General features: G+C 37.7%; 2 protein-coding genes, 1 non-coding gene and 3 pseudogenes across 3 annotated transcripts; 5 read left to right on the forward strand and 1 right to left on the reverse strand.

Moving 5' to 3' along the window:
* The first annotated feature begins 2,115 nt into the window (after positions 1-2,115).
* Positions 2,116-3,259, forward strand: LOC149107974 (QRFP-like peptide receptor; annotated as a pseudogene).
* A 92-nt stretch (positions 3,260-3,351) lies between these two features.
* LOC149107975 (galanin receptor 2a-like) lies at positions 3,352-6,969 on the forward strand. Its single transcript, XM_089295733.1, has one exon. The coding sequence runs from the start codon at positions 4,459-4,461 to the stop codon at positions 5,551-5,553; it is 1,095 nt and encodes a 364-aa protein (XP_089151859.1). The 5' UTR covers positions 3,352-4,458; the 3' UTR covers positions 5,554-6,969.
* Positions 3,553-3,625, forward strand: Trnaa-ggc (transfer RNA alanine (anticodon GGC)). The gene has a single exon. It is a non-coding gene; the product is annotated as a tRNA-Ala (tRNA).
* A 2,059-nt stretch (positions 6,970-9,028) lies between the features above and the next one.
* On the forward strand, positions 9,029-10,641 carry LOC149107977 (pyroglutamylated RF-amide peptide receptor-like; annotated as a pseudogene).
* Positions 10,642-13,471: 2,830 nt separating this feature from the next.
* LOC149107978 (uncharacterized) lies at positions 13,472-14,108 on the reverse strand (annotated as a pseudogene).
* A 1,491-nt stretch (positions 14,109-15,599) lies between these two features.
* Positions 15,600-18,818, forward strand: LOC149107979 (galanin receptor 2a-like). Its single transcript, XM_089296189.1, has one exon. The coding sequence runs from the start codon at positions 15,908-15,910 to the stop codon at positions 17,027-17,029; it is 1,122 nt and encodes a 373-aa protein (XP_089152315.1). The 5' UTR covers positions 15,600-15,907; the 3' UTR covers positions 17,030-18,818.
* The last annotated feature ends 1,042 nt before the right edge of the window (positions 18,819-19,860 follow it).

Genomic DNA, 19,860 nt, shown 5'->3' on the forward strand with positions numbered 1-19,860 from the left:
CGTTCATTTTTTGTAAGGTAGGAGGGGGGGGGGCTGGTGGGATTTGGGGGGGGGCCCATGCGAAAAAAAATGGCTTTCGAGGGGGGGCCATCCCAAAAAAATAAGGGAAAAAGGGGGGGTCACGTGAAATATTTTAGTAAAACTTTAAAATGGCATGATGTTTGAATAACAAAAAAATTGCTATAGAATAAACATAGAAGGCAGGATACAAATTTATTACAAACTTTCCTTCTGCTTTAAAAAAACGTTTGGTGACAAAAAGCATTTGTAGCTACTGAAAAGAAGTATTTAACACTGTTATTTTCGAATGCAACTTTCACTGGCACTCATCTTCATCTCCGCTGTCGTCGAGTTCTTCGTCGCCGCTTGTGCTGCTATGGGAGTCTCTTTCACCAATGCTGCAAGAAGCAGCAATGCTTTCCGTCAGAGTGTACTCTTCAGGGTACATGAAGGTGTAAACATAATCTCTAACTTCCCGCTCAAGGTTGGTGGTGATTCTGCTTCTTGCAGCATTGGTCAAATAAGTTCCTTCCAAGAGCGGTGCGATGTATGGCCCATCTCTTCTAAGTATCGACGTGGCAACATCCTCAACTTTAAGACACTCTTCCGGGACGGCCGTTCTAGGAGGGTACACAAGGCATTGTGGAAGATCATTTCCTAGCGGGTTTCCAACACAGATTCCATAAACTCGTTGGACGTTGTTTTCAGTCCGCTTCCTCTTTCTTTCATTTGACTTTCTGCGGTTTTCTTTTTTCCTTCTCCTTATGTTGATGTGCTGTTTGAGTATGCCTTTGAATATGCTGTTATAATTGTTCTTCTTATTTTCTAGTGCTTCCATGTCCTGCGTGACCTTCGTCAACTTAGTTTCTGTACATTTGATCTGTTTTACATTAAATCTGTAGGCAAATTCTTCGTCCTGCTTTAAAGCAAGCCCATTGGACTGAAAGAGTGTGGAATCGTGTTCCTTTACATCTTTCAATATGACATTCAACTTTTCCACCATTGCTCTGTGCTCTTTGATGGAGAAGTTCAGTTTTCTTCCATCACTGGGCTTCAACTGGTACCCTTGCATGAAAAACTCAGTCGCCCTTTCTGAACAGCCATCCGCACTTAGAAAGATTGCTTCTTTTGCTTGTAAGATGTCAAACTGCCTGGATTGTTCAGCTGTAAACCTTTTCTTAAATGACTCGTCGCTTTCGCCATTATTGCGCATTTTGGAATGAGTCTCTTTCATGATGCTCATGTAGTAATGCGCTCTTTCCCCGATTGGATTAACAATATAAAGAAGAAAGAGCATGGAAGTGGCAGGCTGGTTTTATCTGACCCAGAGAGCGTTGCTCTATTTGCAGATAAGTTTATTGTCAAATCGAAGTTTGTGGTGGATTATCTTCAGCATCTTGAAGTGCTGGAATTTAAAAGGAAAAAGAGAGCAGAAGAATAGGCAAAGTTAAGTAGGGAGGAGGACTATCCTTGGACTGAGTTGTGCGAAGATCTAACCAAGCTTAAAAAGCTACGTGTTCCAGAACTAAACAAGTACTCAAACCACCACGGGCTGAAGCAGCAAGAGTGAGAAAGTAAAGGCAATTGTAAGACATTCATGCTTGTAGCAGAAGAGTCCTCTCAGAGCTGGCCAACCAACACTGAGAAATGCCAGGACATTGACATAAAATGACAACAGGACAAGTGCTGACAGCAGTGAAAGGGATGAAAGTGACAATGATGAGTATGACAGTGATGCCATTGACTCTGGGGGAGAAGATGACTCAAGTGACGTCATTCTTGCATTCATCAATTCAGATGAGGAAGATGCCAATGAGAGGCCAAATGCCACACGCTCAGGGTGAGCCATAACTAGGAGATCCGAAATTGACTTCTCTTTCTTTTGATTTGTTTTTTAAACAACAGCTCTCTGTCGTATAGAGATCGTAAATATTGTCTTCATAGTGAGCACAATAACGTGAAGTAGGGGGATAATAGAGAAATATTAAAAAAGTTGAAATCTAAATATTTTTTGTTCAATTCTTTTTTTTGGAGGGGGGGTCATCCCAAAAAACGACCGCTGTAAGGGGGGGCTATGTGAAAAAATTGGTAAGCTGAGGGGAGGGGGGTCATGCGATTTTTAAATGGTACTTCCCAAATCCCACCAGCCCCCCCCCCCCCTCCCTCATAAAAAATGAACGGTCCCCCAGATCTGCTAAAAGACCAGCTTATTGCCACGAGCGATTTCGCGTGTAAAATTGGAGAGTTTTGTAGATATGCCACTTTGGCGGTTACATTTGCTGTCCTGGCCGGACTTGCCTTTGATCGTTACATTCATATTGTTCATCCTGAGAGCTCGAACAGTCACTTGGAAACATAGTCGAAACGTAATTGCATTGTCATGGACTTACAGTCTACTGTGTTCAGCTCCATTTTTGTACAGCATAACAAGTGAAGTTGGAGTGGACGACGAAGCCTTGGAAAAAATTTCAAGCTGCTACGATATGCCTGGCCCGCCTTCACGTATTTCGTGGTCTGTGTTTCTTTTGTTTTCATTTGTAGTTCCCTTGGTTTTTATGGCAGTCGTGTACGGTAAAGTTGTGAGTGTTTTATGGAGTCGCGCTCGTAGAAAGATGATAAACAAACAGACGGCGAAGACCAAGATGTTAGCTGTAAAGATGATGGTGGTAATTGTCCTTACATATCTTGTTACGTGGGGACCCGAGCTTGTTATGAAAACCATGGAGGTTTTTTATTTTGAAGAAGACGCCTTTAAAAAGGTTGAGAACGAAGAAGAGGAAGTGGCCGAACTCGACAACGGTCCATTGATGTTTGTACTGGAGGCAACATTTGAAGCATTGTCATTAGCGAGTTCAGTTTTAAATCCTCTGATATTTGGCTATTATAATGGAAGCTTTAGAGGCGAGATAAAGAACATCTTTTTGGGAATGAAAAGAGCAAAATGCGGTTTTAAAAAACGTACACAAAGTATAGGCCCTCGGGTCCCAAAAATTCATGTTTCCAGCAGGAAACGAACGAACCTTACAAACTAAAGCACCTGACGAGCTTTTGTATTGTTACACTGAACACAGAGCTTATGAAAGCAAATCAGCGTCTACCAACTTTTTTTCGCTGTAAAATCTTTTCCGTTCAGTTTTATTTCTTTTTTCAGTTTCCTTGTTAGCGAATTCAGTGCACTTTTGACACATAATAAACTGTGTTGACATTATTTGAATAAACTATGTGAACAGTAAATGTGAATTTAAAGAAACATTGACAATCTTTGGCAGTACAATTGGTAAAGCTAAAATTATTTATCGTTTTACGACTGCGTAGATAATCTATTTGAGATAATCTGTGGCATATCTGGGAGTTTCCAACCGTATTTTCATTGTCTGGGAATTAATTTTTCTTCTTTCCAATTGCTTAAAATGGAAAATTAACTGCGATGATCATTCTTCACTTTCATCTACAACCGCAGTTCATATATGAATTATTTCATATAAACTTCACATCATTTCACTCCTCACGGGAAGATATGAGCTCGACTAATTGACCTCGCTCCCAATGTGTGGCTTCATAGCTCAGTTGGTAGAGCATCGCACCGGCATCGCGGAGGTCACGGGTTCGAACCCCGTTGAAGCCCTGATTTTTTTTTTCAGGCTTCTTCTTTCCAATTGCTTAAATTGGAAAATTAACTGCGATGATCATTCTTCACTTTCATCTACAACCGCAGTTCATATATGAATTATTTCATATAAACTTCACATCAATTTTAATTTTAATTAGAATAACACAAAGCCGAGGAAACATATTGCAATAAACAATCAGAACCGAATTGGGCGACACGAAGTCTTATTACCAATTAATCATAAAAATTATAATTTTCGAGAAAAGAAGAAAAGTCAAGTTATGAAAGAAAGGGAAAATTTGCATTAAAATACCTACAAAAGAGATCTAAACATCAGGCCATCGCGCCTCCTACCGGCAATTAGGCGCCAAAAAACACAAAAGCAAGCGTCATTGTCATTTTTCTGTTATTGCTTCAGTATTATCACTTTTAGCATTCCCACGTTTTAAATTTATATATGTTATATATATGCTAATTTCACTTGAAGATGACGTTGAAGGTCGAAACGTCGCCCAATTTTCATCAGTAGTTTCACTGTTTTCGTCAAATGTCAAGCTGGAATTGGAAAGTCAAGCCATCTACAGTTGCCTCTATTACTCGTGGAATACACCTTTTTACCAAGCAGCTGGTTAAAACGATTCCCGTTGAAAAACCAAACCACATTTTGCCTTTTACAAAAGCTTCTGTCCCATTTGAAAGATCTCCAAGCAGAATTTTCTTTTTAATATTTCAAAACAATTTTCGTAGACTTTCAGTGCACCGTGTATATTGGTGTAGATAATACGTTTGGAAAGTTGTATCTTGAAGCAAGCGTTTCTACGGTGATTGAAAAGGAAGCCTAATTAATCATGGATTGGAACTCCACAGACGACGAAAATCTTCCTGATTTCGACGATTTCGAATTCGGATCCAGTCCTGACAACATCTCTCGTGCACGTTTTGCAATCGTTGGGTTTTTGATAATTTGTGGAATTTTCGAAAGTGCCATGATTTGTTGGATACTGGTACGTAAGAAAAAGTACTTGAGGAGCTTTGCCAATTTTCATTTACTAAATTTAGCCATTACAGACATTATATTTCGGATTTTGGCCGTTCCAGATCTGCTAAAAGACCAGCTTATTGCCACGAGCGATTTCGCGTGTAAAATTGGAGAGTTTTGTAGATATGCCACTTTGGCGGTTACATTTGCTGTTCTGGCCGGACTTGCCTTTGATCGTTACATTCATATTGTTCATCCCTTTAGAGCTCGAACAGTCACTTGGAAACATAGTCGAAACGTAATTGCATTGTCATGGACTTACAGTCTACTGTGTTCAGCTCCATTTTTGTACAGCATAACAAGTGAAGTTGGAGTGGACGACGAAGCCTTGGAAAAAATTTCAAGCTGCTACGATATGCCTGGCCTGCCTTCACGTATTTCGTGGTCTGTGTTTCTTTTGTTTTCATTTGTAATTCCCTTGGTTTTTATGGCAGTCGTGTACGGTAAAGTTGTGAGTGTTTTATGGAGTCGCGCTCGTAGCAAGACTATAAACAAACAGACGGCGAAGACCAAGATGTTAGCTGTAAAGATGATGGTGGTAATTGTCCTTACATATCTTGTTACGTGGGGACCCGAGCTTGTTATGAAAACCATGGAGGTTTTTTATTTTGAAGAAGACGCCTTTAAAAAGGTTGAGAACGAAGAAGAGGAAGTGGCCGAACTCGACAACGGTCCATTGATGTTTGTACTGGAGGCAACATTTGAAGCATTGTCATTAGCGAGTTCAGTTTTAAATCCTCTGATATTTGGCTATTATAATGGAAGCTTTAGAGGCGAGATAAAGAACATCTTTTTGGGAATGAAAAGAGCAAAATGCGGTTTTAAAAAACGTACACAAAGTATAGGCCCTCGGGTCCCAAAAATTCATGTTTCCAGCAGGAAACGAACGAACCTTACAAACTAAAGCACCTGACGAGCTTTTGTATTGTTACACTGAACACAGAGCTTATGAAAGCAAATCAGCGTCTACCAACTTTTTTTCGCTGTAAAATCTTTTCCGTTCAGTTTTATTTCTTTTTTCAGTTTCCTTGTTAGCGAATTCAGTGCACTTTTGACACATAATAAACTGTGTTGACATTATTTGAATAAACTATGTGAACAGTAAATGTGAATTTAAAGAAACATTGACAATCTTTGGCAGTACAATTGGTAAAGCTAAAATTATTTATCGTTTTACGACTGCGTAGATAATCTATTTGAGATAATCTGTGGCATATCTGGGAGTTTCCAGCCGTATTTTCATTGTCTGGGAATTTTAATTTTAATTAGAATAACACAAAGCCGAGGAAACATATTGCAATAAACAAACAGAACCGAATTGGGCGAGACGAAGTCTTATTACCAATTAATCATAAAAGTTATAATTTCCGAGAAAAGAAGAAAAGCCAAGTTATGAAAGAAAGGGAAAATTTGCATTAAAATACCTACAAGGGAGATGTAAACATCAGGCCATCGCGCCTCCTACCGGCAATTAGGCGCCAAAAAACACAAAAGCAAGTGCACGCACGCACGTAACTACAACTTTGAATGTGACTGGTTGGTTTAAACTACAACTTTGAATGTGATTGGCCTATTGAACTGTCCGATAACAAACTGTCCGATAACAACTTGGCAAGTGAATTAGTGGAAAATAGGAGTTTTTTAAACCAATCAAAATCGAGGAAATTGTAACTTTTATGACTACGTTGGTTAAACTTAAAAAAAATTACAATGTAGCAGAGAATTGGAAAAATTATTTTTAGGAAAACTGAAACAACATGTAATAACGATTTCAAGAGAGGTTAGTATTTATAATCACAATAGGATAATTGCCGCCTGAACTGTCGGATTGAAAAGAAGTAATTTCCTTTTTTAATTTTACGAACTATTTGATTGCTACACTCCTCACATTTTTAACGCTTCGTTAAGTACTTGTTGCGTTGGCTAGTCCTAACACCTTAAAAAATCCGTTATTTCTATTCAACCTTTCTAATCCTAAATTATCTGATTTCTTCAGGTCTAAATAGAGTTGCCAATAACATCGTTTAAAACGTCCCACTAAACGTCCAACTTAAACGTCCAACTCCGGGCCGAATGAACCAAACGGAAGAAATAAAATCGACCCTCTGGCAGTACTCTGAAATACTTCTTGCAATGACTTGTTTCAGTGCTCTCTTCGTTGCGATATAGAGCGGTTGAAGGAAAAACTCAGGACTGGGATTCCAACAACTGTATGAATCGAACTCATTTGTTTCATATTGTTGCATTCAGTACAACTCCAGCATAATTAGGATTTTTTTCTATAATGCTTAAATCTGAATAAATAAACCTTGCACTTTTATTTGTCTCCATTTGTCATTTTTATTTGTCCCCATTTGTCATTTGTCCTGTTTTGTTGGTTTTTTATAAAATGAAGTTTGAATCTCGTTTTGAGTTTCTCAAATAGATCATTACCAAGTTATTTAGTGTAATCTTGTTTTCATGGCGATTTCCTATGATTTAAAATCTTTGCATTGTAGGTTATTTACCTTTTCATTATACCAATGGTAAAACGTAAAAATTCTTCTTGAATTTCACTTAATTGTACAGTTTCCACCTTCCTTCTTAATTTGTTTTTATAGGCAAATCAGCATGTTCCGGGTACGCTTTTAGGTCAACTATAGCGATGCAAAACTGGCTTGATTGTAATAAAAATATAACCAAATTTGTTCACTTCGGAAAAGTGTTTTCTGTTATCATTTTTCACATAAATTCTGTTAAAACGGTGTTTATACGCGATGAATAACGTGAATTCAAGGTGAAGAGGTTGGAAGCAAATAGCCTTGTTTCCAAACTAGTAGCTAGGCGTTTGCATCCTGTTAAGCTCTGACATCATCATTCGGACGCGTGACGTCACCGAGTGTTCTAAATCGTCCCCATGCTCTTTGCGCGTAAGAGCTGCGGGTTTCAGTTGCAAAAAATGGATATGGGGAAATCTACGAGTTGTGCTGGAACCTAGCACTACAGAGCATGAACAAATTCGAGAGGGAATATCAAAAGTTAGAGCAAGGAAACTTACAGTGAGTGGCCACGTAACGTAAACTGCTTGACTGGTATGCCAGGTGTTTTGCTCAAGACATTTTCGCACAAGTAGTCCCACAAAGTGTAAATAAAACCAAATTGGTGAAATTTCTGGCACTGGGTGTGACATTCAAGGAGGAATTGGACAATATCTGGGTGGCGAAAGCGCTAATGAGTTCATGAATTCTACCTTTGTAAATATTTTAGTTTTTAAATCCGCGTCGCGCAAAAAATATTCAATATATTGGGCTCAAAATCCTTAGGACAGTTAATTGTGCTCTGCCCTTTCAATTTTCAGAGCCGATATTTTTGTAGCTTGATCACTAACTGAATTACTTATGCTATTGAGGCAAATATTGTAAACAAAGATCCCCTATAATGCAAGTTAAAATAACGGCTCTAAAATTTGAATTAAACAAAAGGAAATAGCCAAAGTTCGTTTGGTCATTTGGTTGAATCTCTTTCGGTGTTTGGTCTCTTTGTATAAGATAGGCTTAACTTGCTTTTCAACGAGAAACATTGTTTGTAGGTTGAAGTTCAAGAAGATTGAGTCATGTTCCTGTGTTCTGTGAATCATTTGCGAAATGTACTTTTACTTTCCCTTATGTATTATCACAAGAGATTAGGATTCTAGATCTCTTGGTTTTTAATTTACTAGTTTTACATTCTGTCATGTAAGTGATAAATGAATAGTTTAAATGACTAGCTTAATCATAAAAATTACAATTTCTGTGATTGTGATTGGCTTAAAAAACTCCTATTTTCCACTAATTCACTTGCCAAAATGTTATTGGACAGTTTGTTATCGGACAGTTCAATAAGCCAATCACATTCAAAGTTGTAGTTTAAATCAACCAATCACATTCAAAGTTGTAGTTACGTGCGTGCATGCGCGCGCTTGCTTTCGTGTTTTTGGCGCCTAATTGCCGGTAAGAGGCGCGGTGGCGCCGTTTACATCTCCTTTGTAGGTATTTTAATGCAAATTTTCCCTTTCTTTCATAACTTGGCTATTCTTCTTCTCTCGGAAATTGTTATTTTTATGATTAATTGGTAATAAGACTTCGTGTCGTCCAGTTCGGTCTGTAGTCATACTCGTGATAAACAAAACGGACTCCCGTTGCGCGGTCGTCCGATTTTGTTATCACTCTTATGATAACCGACCGAATTGGACTCCACTCAGTCCTATTACCATTACTTATAACCTTCTAACCCTAGCCGAGTAAATGTACATTGAGTTTTAGAGCTCTGACAAGAAGTCGTATTCGTGTTAAATTCATTTAAAACTGATATACGCTTTGTTGTAGTATTTAGAGTAAATATACTCCAGTTCATGTTTTTTTCTGCGGTCTTAATTGTACTTATTGAGCAAGTAATGTTTTCCAAAAGTTTCGTTATAAGGCAGTTTTAAAGTGGCTTTTTTCATGCATGAAAAGGCTCTAAAGAGTTAACTCATGGTCAGCAAAAAAACGTTGTTAGTTTTGTTAATCCATGTAGCTGTTCATTTGTGTTGTGCAGTTCAAACTGTGGATATGTTTGTACATGTTTAATTAATTGATAGCTGAGAATTTGGCAAACATTCTAAATACCAGGAATGAATGACGTGTTTTAAACTGAATGTTGAGATCTGAGATCTGCAGATCTTTCCGATGCCTGAGAACTGGGCTAACATTTTAAAGGAGTTCAGTCACGCTATTGAGTTATTTTGGCCACGTACAAAATTATCTTAAAAATTGAAGAAACCTGAAAATAATAGTTTACAAACTGCATTGTTTGTGGCGTTCTTCTTCGCCAGAAACGACATCTGAAGAACTTTTCAAATTTTCATCTCTTCAATCCCGGTATAACTGACATTATTTTCAGACTTGCTCTCACACCAATGTTGCTAACCATTGAATATACCGCCGTGGAACATGGAAGTAGTGCTGTTTGCAAGCTTGGCGCGTTTGGAACCTACACAACATTGGCTGTTACATTCACGCTCCTGTTGGGAATTGCTTTTGATCGTTATGTCCACATTGTACATCCTTTAAAAGCTAGATACATCACATGGAAACACAGTCGAAATGCCGTCATTATTTCATGGTTTTACGGAGCATTTTGTTCTTCGCCATTCCTTTACAGCATGAAGTACATAAAGGCTGACTGGAACCTTACGGCTGACACAGAATACGAGCTTTGCCTCTCGACTTTAGGCGTTCCTTTCCAAATCTCTTCAAGTGTTTTTCTTGTTTTTGCTTTCTTAGTCCCTCTGGTTTTAATGGCTGTGGCATACAGCAAGGTTTTAAAAGTGCTCTGGCAGCGATCTCGAAGTAAAGTAATCAATTCAAAAATAGCTAAGCAAAACTTCGTGCTGTGAAAATGATGATTGTAATCGTTGTCGCCTATTTCATAAGTTGGGGACCGAAACTTATTTGGATTTGTCTACAAGCTTTTGAGGTTGTCTCTTTGCAATATCCAATTGATTGGGAAAGCGAGGAAATTTCTTGGGAAGACAACACTAAAGAGGAGAAAAACTACACAATGTTACTCATCATTGATGACATAACAGATCTTTTTACTTTTACAAGTTCAGTTTTAAATCCAGTAATATTTGGTTATTACAACATGTCTTTCAGAGAAGACTTGAAGAAGTGCTGTAATTGCTCAAAATGTGGTCGAAAATCCAAACGGAAAACCGAGGCAGGGAAACAAAATCCCTACGTTTTGGACTCGAGAACGAAAACCACTGAAAATACGGTTTTGGACGACAAAATAAAAACTGCAAAAAGTGACTGTGTTTTGGAGGACAGAGCGCCAATAAGTGTAGACGATGTAGTGACTAAATTGTAACTGGTAAACAAATGTTTCATTTCTGGGAAAAAAAAATAACGTGCTTGAAGAATGTATTGTCAATATGTCAGTTTGTTGGTTGACATATGCAAACTGCCTATTAATTAAACTTTACAATTTGCAATGGTTATCATAGTTATAGAACTGTGGACCGCGGCTATTGATTGCAGCGGTGGCTCCAAGAAACGCAAGCATTGACCGATTTTACAAAACTAAGTGACAAAAAAGAATCGGTTAATTTGCAATACCCTTTTGTAACGAACAAAACCAAATTTTGACATTTTCGACATCATCAAAGCTTAGCTTTGTCAAAAGATCTTGGTTTTGCACATTGAAAGGAGAAAGGTAGACAGCTTGGCCTTGTCACGTAGATTGTCTCTTTGGCCTTGTCACGCATTCTTATTTGGAGTGCGTGACTTGCCATAAAAACGTCTGCGTACGAGACTTGTTGCCTTACATTGATATAAAAAACCTAACAACAGGTAGATTTATGTCAGTTGAAATCATCAACGGGGGAGGAGTGAAAAATTGCTCTTTTTCCCAAGGTGTCAATGTTGAGGTTTGAAACGATATAGAAAAGTTTGATGGATGGATTACAGGGATGTAGCCAGACTAATATTGTTGTAGAAGCAATATCTAATTAGAGAAAACGAGTAAATTAATTCCAAATTCTTACCAAGGCTAGTGCCTCGGTTCGCCTGTTACTATAGCTAGGTCCTGGTTTGAAATAGCGTACCGATGGTGGTTCGCTTTTCCTTGGATAATTTTCAAGATTTTTTGGTGTTCCTAAAAACTTTTCTTTCCCAGATTTATCCCAGGTTATAAAGTTTTGCTTTTCGATAAATTTAAGAAACTTGGCTGAATTTTTTTTTACTACATTTCAGGAAACTCACATTCACATCACATCAGAATTATATAACTTATCTCTTTTGTTTTGATTAGCATTTAAGAAATAGAAAACATGTACCGCGTTTCTATCGAGTTTTAGTAGAATTCCACCTGAACACTGAAGCAAATGCTGCAATCTGATTGGCTGAGTCATTGTACACTATCAGCCATTAGTGTGCAGTGGCTGGAGGTCGTCTTGGTAAAATCGACGTTTTTTCGTTTTCCAAAGATTTGGAGGACAATTTTGATGCAAATGGTAATTAAATTCCTGAAAAGTCGAAACGAAGGACATTTACGGTTTCTTGACTTTTAAAAAGGTTGAAATAATCGAAAAAACTGAAGCGCGCGCACACAACTTCAATTTTAAATGACAATTCAATCCGAACGATCTTTTTCAGGCGCAAAGTTTAATAAATACGTCAAGAAATAACTGGAAACCGTTATTTGCAGTGAATTTTAGTAAGAATTCTACTAAAACAATTAGATTATTCGCTCTCGATTTCTATGAGGTGATAGTTGATTCGGCCTTCGGCCTCATCAACTATCACCTGACAGGAATCTTGAGCTCATAATCTAATTGTTAAATAGAAACACAGAACTAGCACGAGCTGTTGACGTAATGATGGCGCGTGCAGAGAGAATTTACATTTTGATAATCACAGTTAGCAAGTTGTTTTCCTTTTTTTTCTTCGCGGTGTTTTCTAAAAGAAATAGGAAACATGTTCTCCGTGTTTCTATCGAGTTATAGAAACACTCGTGAAAGTTTGGGAGAACTCGAAAAAGCTGTGGAAACACTCGCCTACGGCTCGTGTTCCCACAGCATTTCTCGTTCTCCCAAATTTCCACTCGTGTTTTTATAACTCGTTATAGTTCACCACTAAATTTTCTCCGATTCTTATTGGTTTAAATTGATCACGTTACGCGATAGTGTGTATTCGCGGAGAGACGCCATCATCCCATGGTGCCCGTCCGGGGAAAACACCCGGATGGATAGTACTCGTCCGTGAAAAATTTTCTGTAAACAAGCGATTTTATAAAAAAAAATAAACAATTGAAATTGTATCAAGTGGGTTTTGTTTACTTTCTTTTTTAAATTTTTCATTTGGCTTTGACTGCGTTCATCTAAAAAAGTTGAAAACACTTCAATGTTATTTTTGAACTGGCGCGCGGAAGAAAATTTAGTGGTGAACAATAAAGACAGTAAAGTGTTTATGTCTCGGAACTTACTATCGGTCTGATAGTTGTCCCTTGGAAATTTGATGTTCTTAAAACTAGCATATTTGACCTCGAAGTTTCGCTTCTCGGGCAAATATTTGTTTTAAGAACATCAAATTCCGCGGGGCAACTATCAGCCGATAGTTCCTCGACAGAAAGACTCTATTGTTTAAATAGAAATACGGTACATGTTTACTATTTCTTAATTAACATGGCTTCCCTATTATGTTTGAATCAACAAATTTTTAGAAACGGATTTCACTAAAAAAAGTTAACGTTAAAAAGCAACGACGTTTCGACCGTTCGACGGTCATTTTTAAGTTGACAAGTAAAATTTTTGCATACGCCCAAATATATACAATCGATTATAAGAATGCTAATGAGACCCTGACTTAAAACTCTAAAATATTTACATGAAAACAATACAAGAAATAATTAAGTAAATAGCTTCGCGCCGATCGAGTCACTCTGTCTGTGCAATTTTGGTTGAAGTTTACGAATAAAAAGCATTTCAAAAGTCAAATAGTCGAGTTAACTCTGACATTTTCTTTTGGCAAAATCCTGAAATTGCTTCCAATGGTCTCTGGATCCTTTCCGGGCTCATCTTTTACGTGATTGCCGGGATTGTTGATCACTTATGTTGGTTCTGTCCTCGTGTACCGGTTCACAAGAACCGATACAAAAGACCCAACAATGTTCAACAGCTAAACAAAGGTTCGTAAAGAAAGAAGTACAATGGTTATTCCCGCTGTGTACCGGTACACCAGGACACAACCCTTATGTTCGTCTACACGTTGATGTAGGTGTCGACTCGTGAAGCCGACATAGTCAGCATCGCACAGACCACTCTTTTAATAAGAAACAACGTTTTGTTGATTCACAATTGGAGGTTTATGTTCCTTTGGTCTGAATTGTCCTTTGATCTTCTGACTTGTGTAAACAGGCTGGACAACGGCATCAATCTTTTGGCTGAGATCACCGAGTTGGCGTCTTACCGCATTCGCCGATTTCTGGTCTTTGAACGGTAAGACAATTCTGATGGGAGCATCTTGTTCATCGCATACTTGTTGTTTAAAACACACATTCTCAGTAACTTTCATTTCAATAAAATGTCTGGTGGTGTTCTCTGCGAGGGTCTTGGGAAAATGCAGGCGCATGATGGAAGAACCGCCAATTCGAGGAGAGTTTGAACGCACGGTTTAACATTGTCTTCTGTAGAGAATGTCTATACCTTACGTCAACATGGCTTTGGTAATGCCGTAAAAGCCCAGTATCGGTCGGTTTCACGTAGACCTTCGTATCTAATCAGGGACCATTTCTGATAATCACCATTCCAAGAAAGGGAAGCTTTCCGTTGTCTTCGAGTTCCATTGTGAAGCTGAGTGAGGGGTGGATTTCATTCAGTGTTAACAAGAATTCAGAGGCAGATGAAACATCGGGCATTTTGCTGAGGGTGTCGTAACCCTCGTAGAGAACACCATCAGACATTTTATTGAAATGAAAGTTACTGAAAATGTGTGTTTTAAACAACAAGTATCCGATGAACAAGATGCTCCATCAGAATTGTCTCACCGTTCCAAGACCAGAAATCGGCGAATGCGGTAAGACACCAACTCGGTGATCTCAGTCGAAAGATTGATTCCGTTGTGCAGCCTGTTTACACAAGTCACAACTGATCAAAGGACAATTCAAACCACAGGAACAATTGTGAATCAACAAAACGTTTATTATTAGAAGTGTGGTCTGCGCAATGCAGACCATGTCGGCTTCACGAGTCGACACCTACATCAACGTGTGGAGGAACATAAGCGATCGACAATAGGCAATTATGTAAAGGCCGGGGGGGGGGTACTTTGGGAATTTCTGGGTGGGGATGTGCCGCTGGGACTCTGGAACCCTTGCCCTATACCAGAGCTAGATCAGCTGCATTTTGCTATCCTATACTAGAGTAAACTCCCCAAGTTCCCCCATCTATCGACACTGTTGAGGCTGATTTGTGTAAATTTAAACATGCCGATTTGATTTGTTTATATTTTTGAGTGGAAATTCCTGGTTTCCTTAGTCTAGACTAAATCTTCAACCAACTAGTCAGTTTTGTGAAAAATGATAGCCTTTTCTAGACCCAAACGGGCTGATTTATATACCCTATCCTAGAGTAAACTGCTTGAAAACCACACCCTTCACAGAGGCACATACCTATATAACCATATATGGCAGCGACCCCCTCCCCCCCCTCGGGGAGAGCGTAAAGGATGAGCAGGAAAGGATCCAGAGACCATTGGAAGCAATTTCAGGATTTTGGAAAAATGTCAGAGTAAACTCGACTGTTTGATTTTTGAAATGCTTTTTATTCGTAAACTTCGATCAAAATTGAACAGACAGAGTGACTCGATCCGCGCGAAGCTATGTACTTAATTATTTCTTGTATTGTGTCTATGTACATATTTCAGAGTTTTAGTCAGTGTCTCATTAGCATTCTTATAATCGATTGTATATATTTGGGCGCATGCAAAAATTTTACTTTTCAAGTTAAAAATGACCGTCGAACGGTCGAAACGTCGTTGCTCTTTAACGTTAACTTTTTTAGTGAGATCATTATTATGTGTTCGGCTTAAATTTTCTTGTTTTGTTTTCCTACCTGTATGACATTTGCAAAGTGCAACGAAAACGCTGGACTCGTCTTTGGCAAGTAAACTTACAAACTGAATTTAGGCGCTTATCACGTAAAATTATCGTGAATTTCAATATAACACTTCAAATTGGGCGTGAAATTAAAGCTTTAACATATTCCTTTGTCTTAATGAAGTCCTTTGAACATTTTAGAGCTATTGTTTGTCATTTTTCTGGTATTGCTTAGTATTATCACTTTTAGTATTCCCATGTTTTAAATTTATATATGTTATATATATGCTAATTTCACTTGAAGATGGCGTTGAAGGTCAAAACGTCGCTCAAATTTCATCCGTAGTTTCACTGTTTTCGTCACATGTCAAGCTGACATTGGAAAGTCAAGCTATCTACAGTTGCCTCTATTACTAGTGCAATGCACCTTTTTACCAAGCAGCTGGTTAAAACGATTCCCGTTGAAAAAACAAACCACATTTTGCCTTTTACAAACGCTTCTGTCCGATTTGAAAGATTTCCAAGCAGAATTTTCTTTTTAATATTTCAAAACAGTTTTCGTAGACTTTCAGTGCACCGTGTATATTGGTGTAGATGTTACGTTTGGAAAGTTGTATCTTGAAGCAAGCGTTTTTACGGTGATTGAAAAGGAAGCCTGATTAATCATGGATTGGAACTTCACAGACGACGAAAATTTTCCTGATTTCGACGAAGAGTATTTATTTGAAGAATTCGGATCCACTCCTGATAACATCTCTCGTGCACGTTTTGCAATCGTTGGGATTTTGATAATTTGCGGAATTTTCGAAAATGCCATGATCTGTTGGATACTGGTACGTAAGAAAAAGTACTTGAGGAGCTTTGCCAACTTTCATTTACTAAATTTAGCCATTACAGACATTATATTTCGGATTTTGGCCGTTCCAGATCTGCTAGAAGACCAGCTTATTGCCAGGAGCGATTTCACGTGTAAAATTGGAGAGTTTTGTAGATATGCCACTTTAGCGGTTACATTTGCTGTCCTGGCCGGACTTGCCCTTGATCGTTACATTCATATTGTTCATCCCTTTAGAGCTCGAACAGTCACTTGGAAACATAGTCGAAACGTAATTGCATTGTCATGGACTTACAGTCTACTGTGTTCAGCTCCATTTTTGTACAGCATGACACGTGAAGTTGAAGTGGACGACGAAACCTTGGAAAAAATTTCAAGCTGCTACGATATGCCTGGCCCGCCTTCACGTATATCTTGGTCTGTGTTCCTTTTGTTTTCATTTGTAATTCCCTTGGTTTTTATGGCAGTCGTGTACGGTAAAGTTGTGAGTGTTTTATGGAGTCGCGCTCGTAGAAAGATGATAAACAAACAGAGGGACAAGACCAAGATGTTAGCTGTAAAGATGATGGTGGTAATTGTCCTTACATATCTTGTTACCTGGGGTCCCAGGCTTGTTATGAAAACCATGGAAGTTTTTAATTTTGAAGAAGACAACTTTGAGAGGGCTGAGAGCGAAGAAGAGGAAGTGGCCGAACTCGACAACGGTCCATTGATGTCTCATGTACTGGAGGTAACATTTGATGTATTGTCATTAGCGAGTTCAGTTTTAAATCCTCTGATATTTGGCTATTATAATGGAAGTTTTAGAAGCGAGATAAAGAACATCTTTTTGGGAATGAAAAGAGCAAAATGCTTTAAAAAACGTACACAACGAATAGGCCCTCGGGTCCCAAAAATTCATGTTCCCAGCACGAGCAATGGAACCAACCTGACAAACTACAGCACTTCATGAGCTTTTGTACTGTTACACTGAACACAGAGCTTATGAAAACAAAATTAATCAGCGTCTACGAACTTCTTTTCGCTGTAAAATCTTTTCCGTTTTATTTCTTTTTTCAGTTTTCTTTTTAGCAAATTCGCTGACACATAACAAACTGTGTTGACATTATTTGAATAAACTATGTGAACAGTAAATGTCAAGTTAAAGAAACATTGACAATCTATGGCAGTACAATTAGTAAAGCTAAAATTATTTATCTTTTTACGTCTGCGTAGAAACATATTTTGAGATAATTTGGGGTGTATCTGGGAATTTCAAACTGTATTTTCATTGTCTGGGAATTTTAATGTAGTTTTTAGATTATTATTTAGTAGGATAAAACAAAGCCTGGGAAACATACTGCAATAATCAATCAGAATAGAGATAAAGCTGGTTAAACTAAAAAAAATTACAATGTAGCACAGAATTGGAAAAATCATTTTAAGGAAAACTGAAACAACATGTAATTACGATTTCAAGAGAGGTTAGTATTTATAATCACAATAGGATATTAGTTAATTGCCGCCTGAACTATCGGATCGAAAACAAGTAATTTCCTTCTTTACGAACTATTTGACTGCTACGCTCCTCACACTTTTAACCCAAACCTGAATTATAAACAGTTTCACAAACCTCTGTCATTGAGAACTTGTTGCGTTGGCTAGTCTTAACACCTTAAAAAATCCTTAATTTGTATTCAACCTTTCTAATCCTAAATGATCTCATTTCTCATTTAGGTCTAAATAGGAATCTGTTACAATAGAAACATGAGTTATGTCATAAGCTTTCAATCTACCGATTTGTATTTCTCCATTGGAATACAGCTCTTGAGTTATTTCTAATTTCTCAAAATTTTTGCACGAAACTTCCATTAGTTGTATTGTAAGTAATGGCAGTAGTGTCGTAAATGATATTAGTATTGTAAGTAATGTAAGTACTGTATTGTAGGTAATGTTAGTATTGTAAGAAGTGTCAGTCGTGTAAAAAAAAAACAACAACAACAACAACTGTATAAATCGAACTCATTTGTTTCAATTGTTACGTTCATTACAACTCTAGCACAATCCGCCGTAGGTAAAAAGATGGCGACTGGTACATTTACCCACAATTCTTAGCGCACAGAAACTTAGACAACGCTCATAAAAACGCAAAGAAACGTTCTAAAACCTTCAAACCTAGAATACATAATGTGGCTAGCACAAGGAAAAATACTGCAAAAATATAGCTTTTTTTGTATTTTACGGGCTGTATTAGGCTCGCATGGTATTGTAGTAAAATGTACAGCCGCCATCTTTTTACCTATGGAGGATTAGGGTGTTTTCCTATAATACTTAAATCTGAATAATTAAACCTAGGGCACAGTATTTGGCCCCGTTTGCCATTTGTCATGTTTTGCTGGTTTTTTCATAAAGGGAAGGTACATTTAACTCAATCTTGTTTGAAGTTTCTCAAATACACCATTACCGAGTGTTTTTAGTGTAACCTTGTTGTCATGGTGATATCCTAATCCCGAAACATGTCGATTTGCCTATTAAAATAACTTAAGGTGGAAACTGTAAAATAAAGTGATATTCAAGAGGAATTTGTACATTTTACGATTGATATAAGGGAAGGGCAAATTACTTCAGTACAATGCAAAGATTTTAAATTTTATAATTGCATGCATAGTGCCTTGCAAGGGTACGCTTCTAGGTCAACGGAAGTGATATAAAACTGGCTTGATTGCAATAAAAATATAACGAAATTTGGTTACTACGGAAAAGTGTTTTCTGTTATTTTTTCAAATAAATCGTTCACTTTTTTTAATGTATTTGTTCATTTATTTATTATTTATTTTTAAAATGCTTTGTGTTGTTTTATATGAAGTAAATTGGAAATTGGTATGCGTTCACTAATGCATGCATTAAATTCAAGTGCCTTCTGTTAAAACGGTTTTTATACCGCTGAATAACGTGAATTCAAGGTGAAGAGACTGGAAACAAATAGCTTTTCCAAACTAGTACCTAGGCGTTTGCATCCTGTCAACCCCTGACATCATAATTCGGACGCTTGACGTCACCAAATGATCTAAATCGTTCCCATGCTCTTTTGCGCGCTTAAGATCTGCGGGTTTCAGTTGCAAAAAAAGGATAGCAGGAAATCTACAAGTTTTGCTGGAAACTAGCATTACAGAGCATGAACAAATTCGAGATGGAATATCAAAAGTTAGAGAAAAGAAACTTACAGTGAGTGGCCACGTAACGTAAACTGCTTGACTGGTATGCCAGGTTTCTTCCTTAAGACATTTTCGCACAAGTAGTCACCCAAAGTGTAAATAAAACCAAATTGGTGAAATTTCTGGCACTCTAGGTGTGACATTCAAGGAGGAATTGGACAACATCTGGGTGGGGAAAGCGCTAATGAGCTCATGCATTCTACCTTTGTAAAATTTTTAGTTTTTAAATCCGCGTCGCACAAAAAGTATCCAATATGTTGGGCTCAAAATCCTTGGGACAGTTAATTGTGCTCTGCCATTTCAATTTTCAGAGCTGATATTTTTGTAGCTTGTTCATTAACTGAGTTACTTATGCTATTGAGGCAAATATTGTAAACAAAGATCCCCTTATAACGCAAGTTAAAATAACGGCTCTAAAATTTGAATTCTATTTACAGTTTACAATGGCAGTTAATGCTTAACTAGTAGAAGTTACACGTAGATATAAGATGATAAGATTAATAAATATATACAATGTCAAACACGATAGAAAATAATGACAGTGATAAAGAGCGATATCTAATAAAATATGTGATATAGATATCGCCGG

The sequence above is a fragment of the Orbicella faveolata genome, unplaced genomic scaffold (assembly GCF_042242905.1).
Source record: "Orbicella faveolata isolate gen_17 unplaced genomic scaffold, um_ofav_v1 contig_26, whole genome shotgun sequence".
In the NCBI taxonomy this organism is placed as follows: Eukaryota; Metazoa; Cnidaria; class Anthozoa; order Scleractinia; family Merulinidae; genus Orbicella; species Orbicella faveolata.

Bases quoted from the DNA above. Each gene is read 5' to 3' on its own strand.
- LOC149107975 (XM_089295733.1), top strand. From the start codon at position 4,459: ATGGATTGGAACTCCACAGACGACGAAAATCTTCCTGATTTCGACGAT.
- LOC149107979 (XM_089296189.1), top strand. From the start codon at position 15,908: ATGGATTGGAACTTCACAGACGACGAAAATTTTCCTGATTTCGACGAA.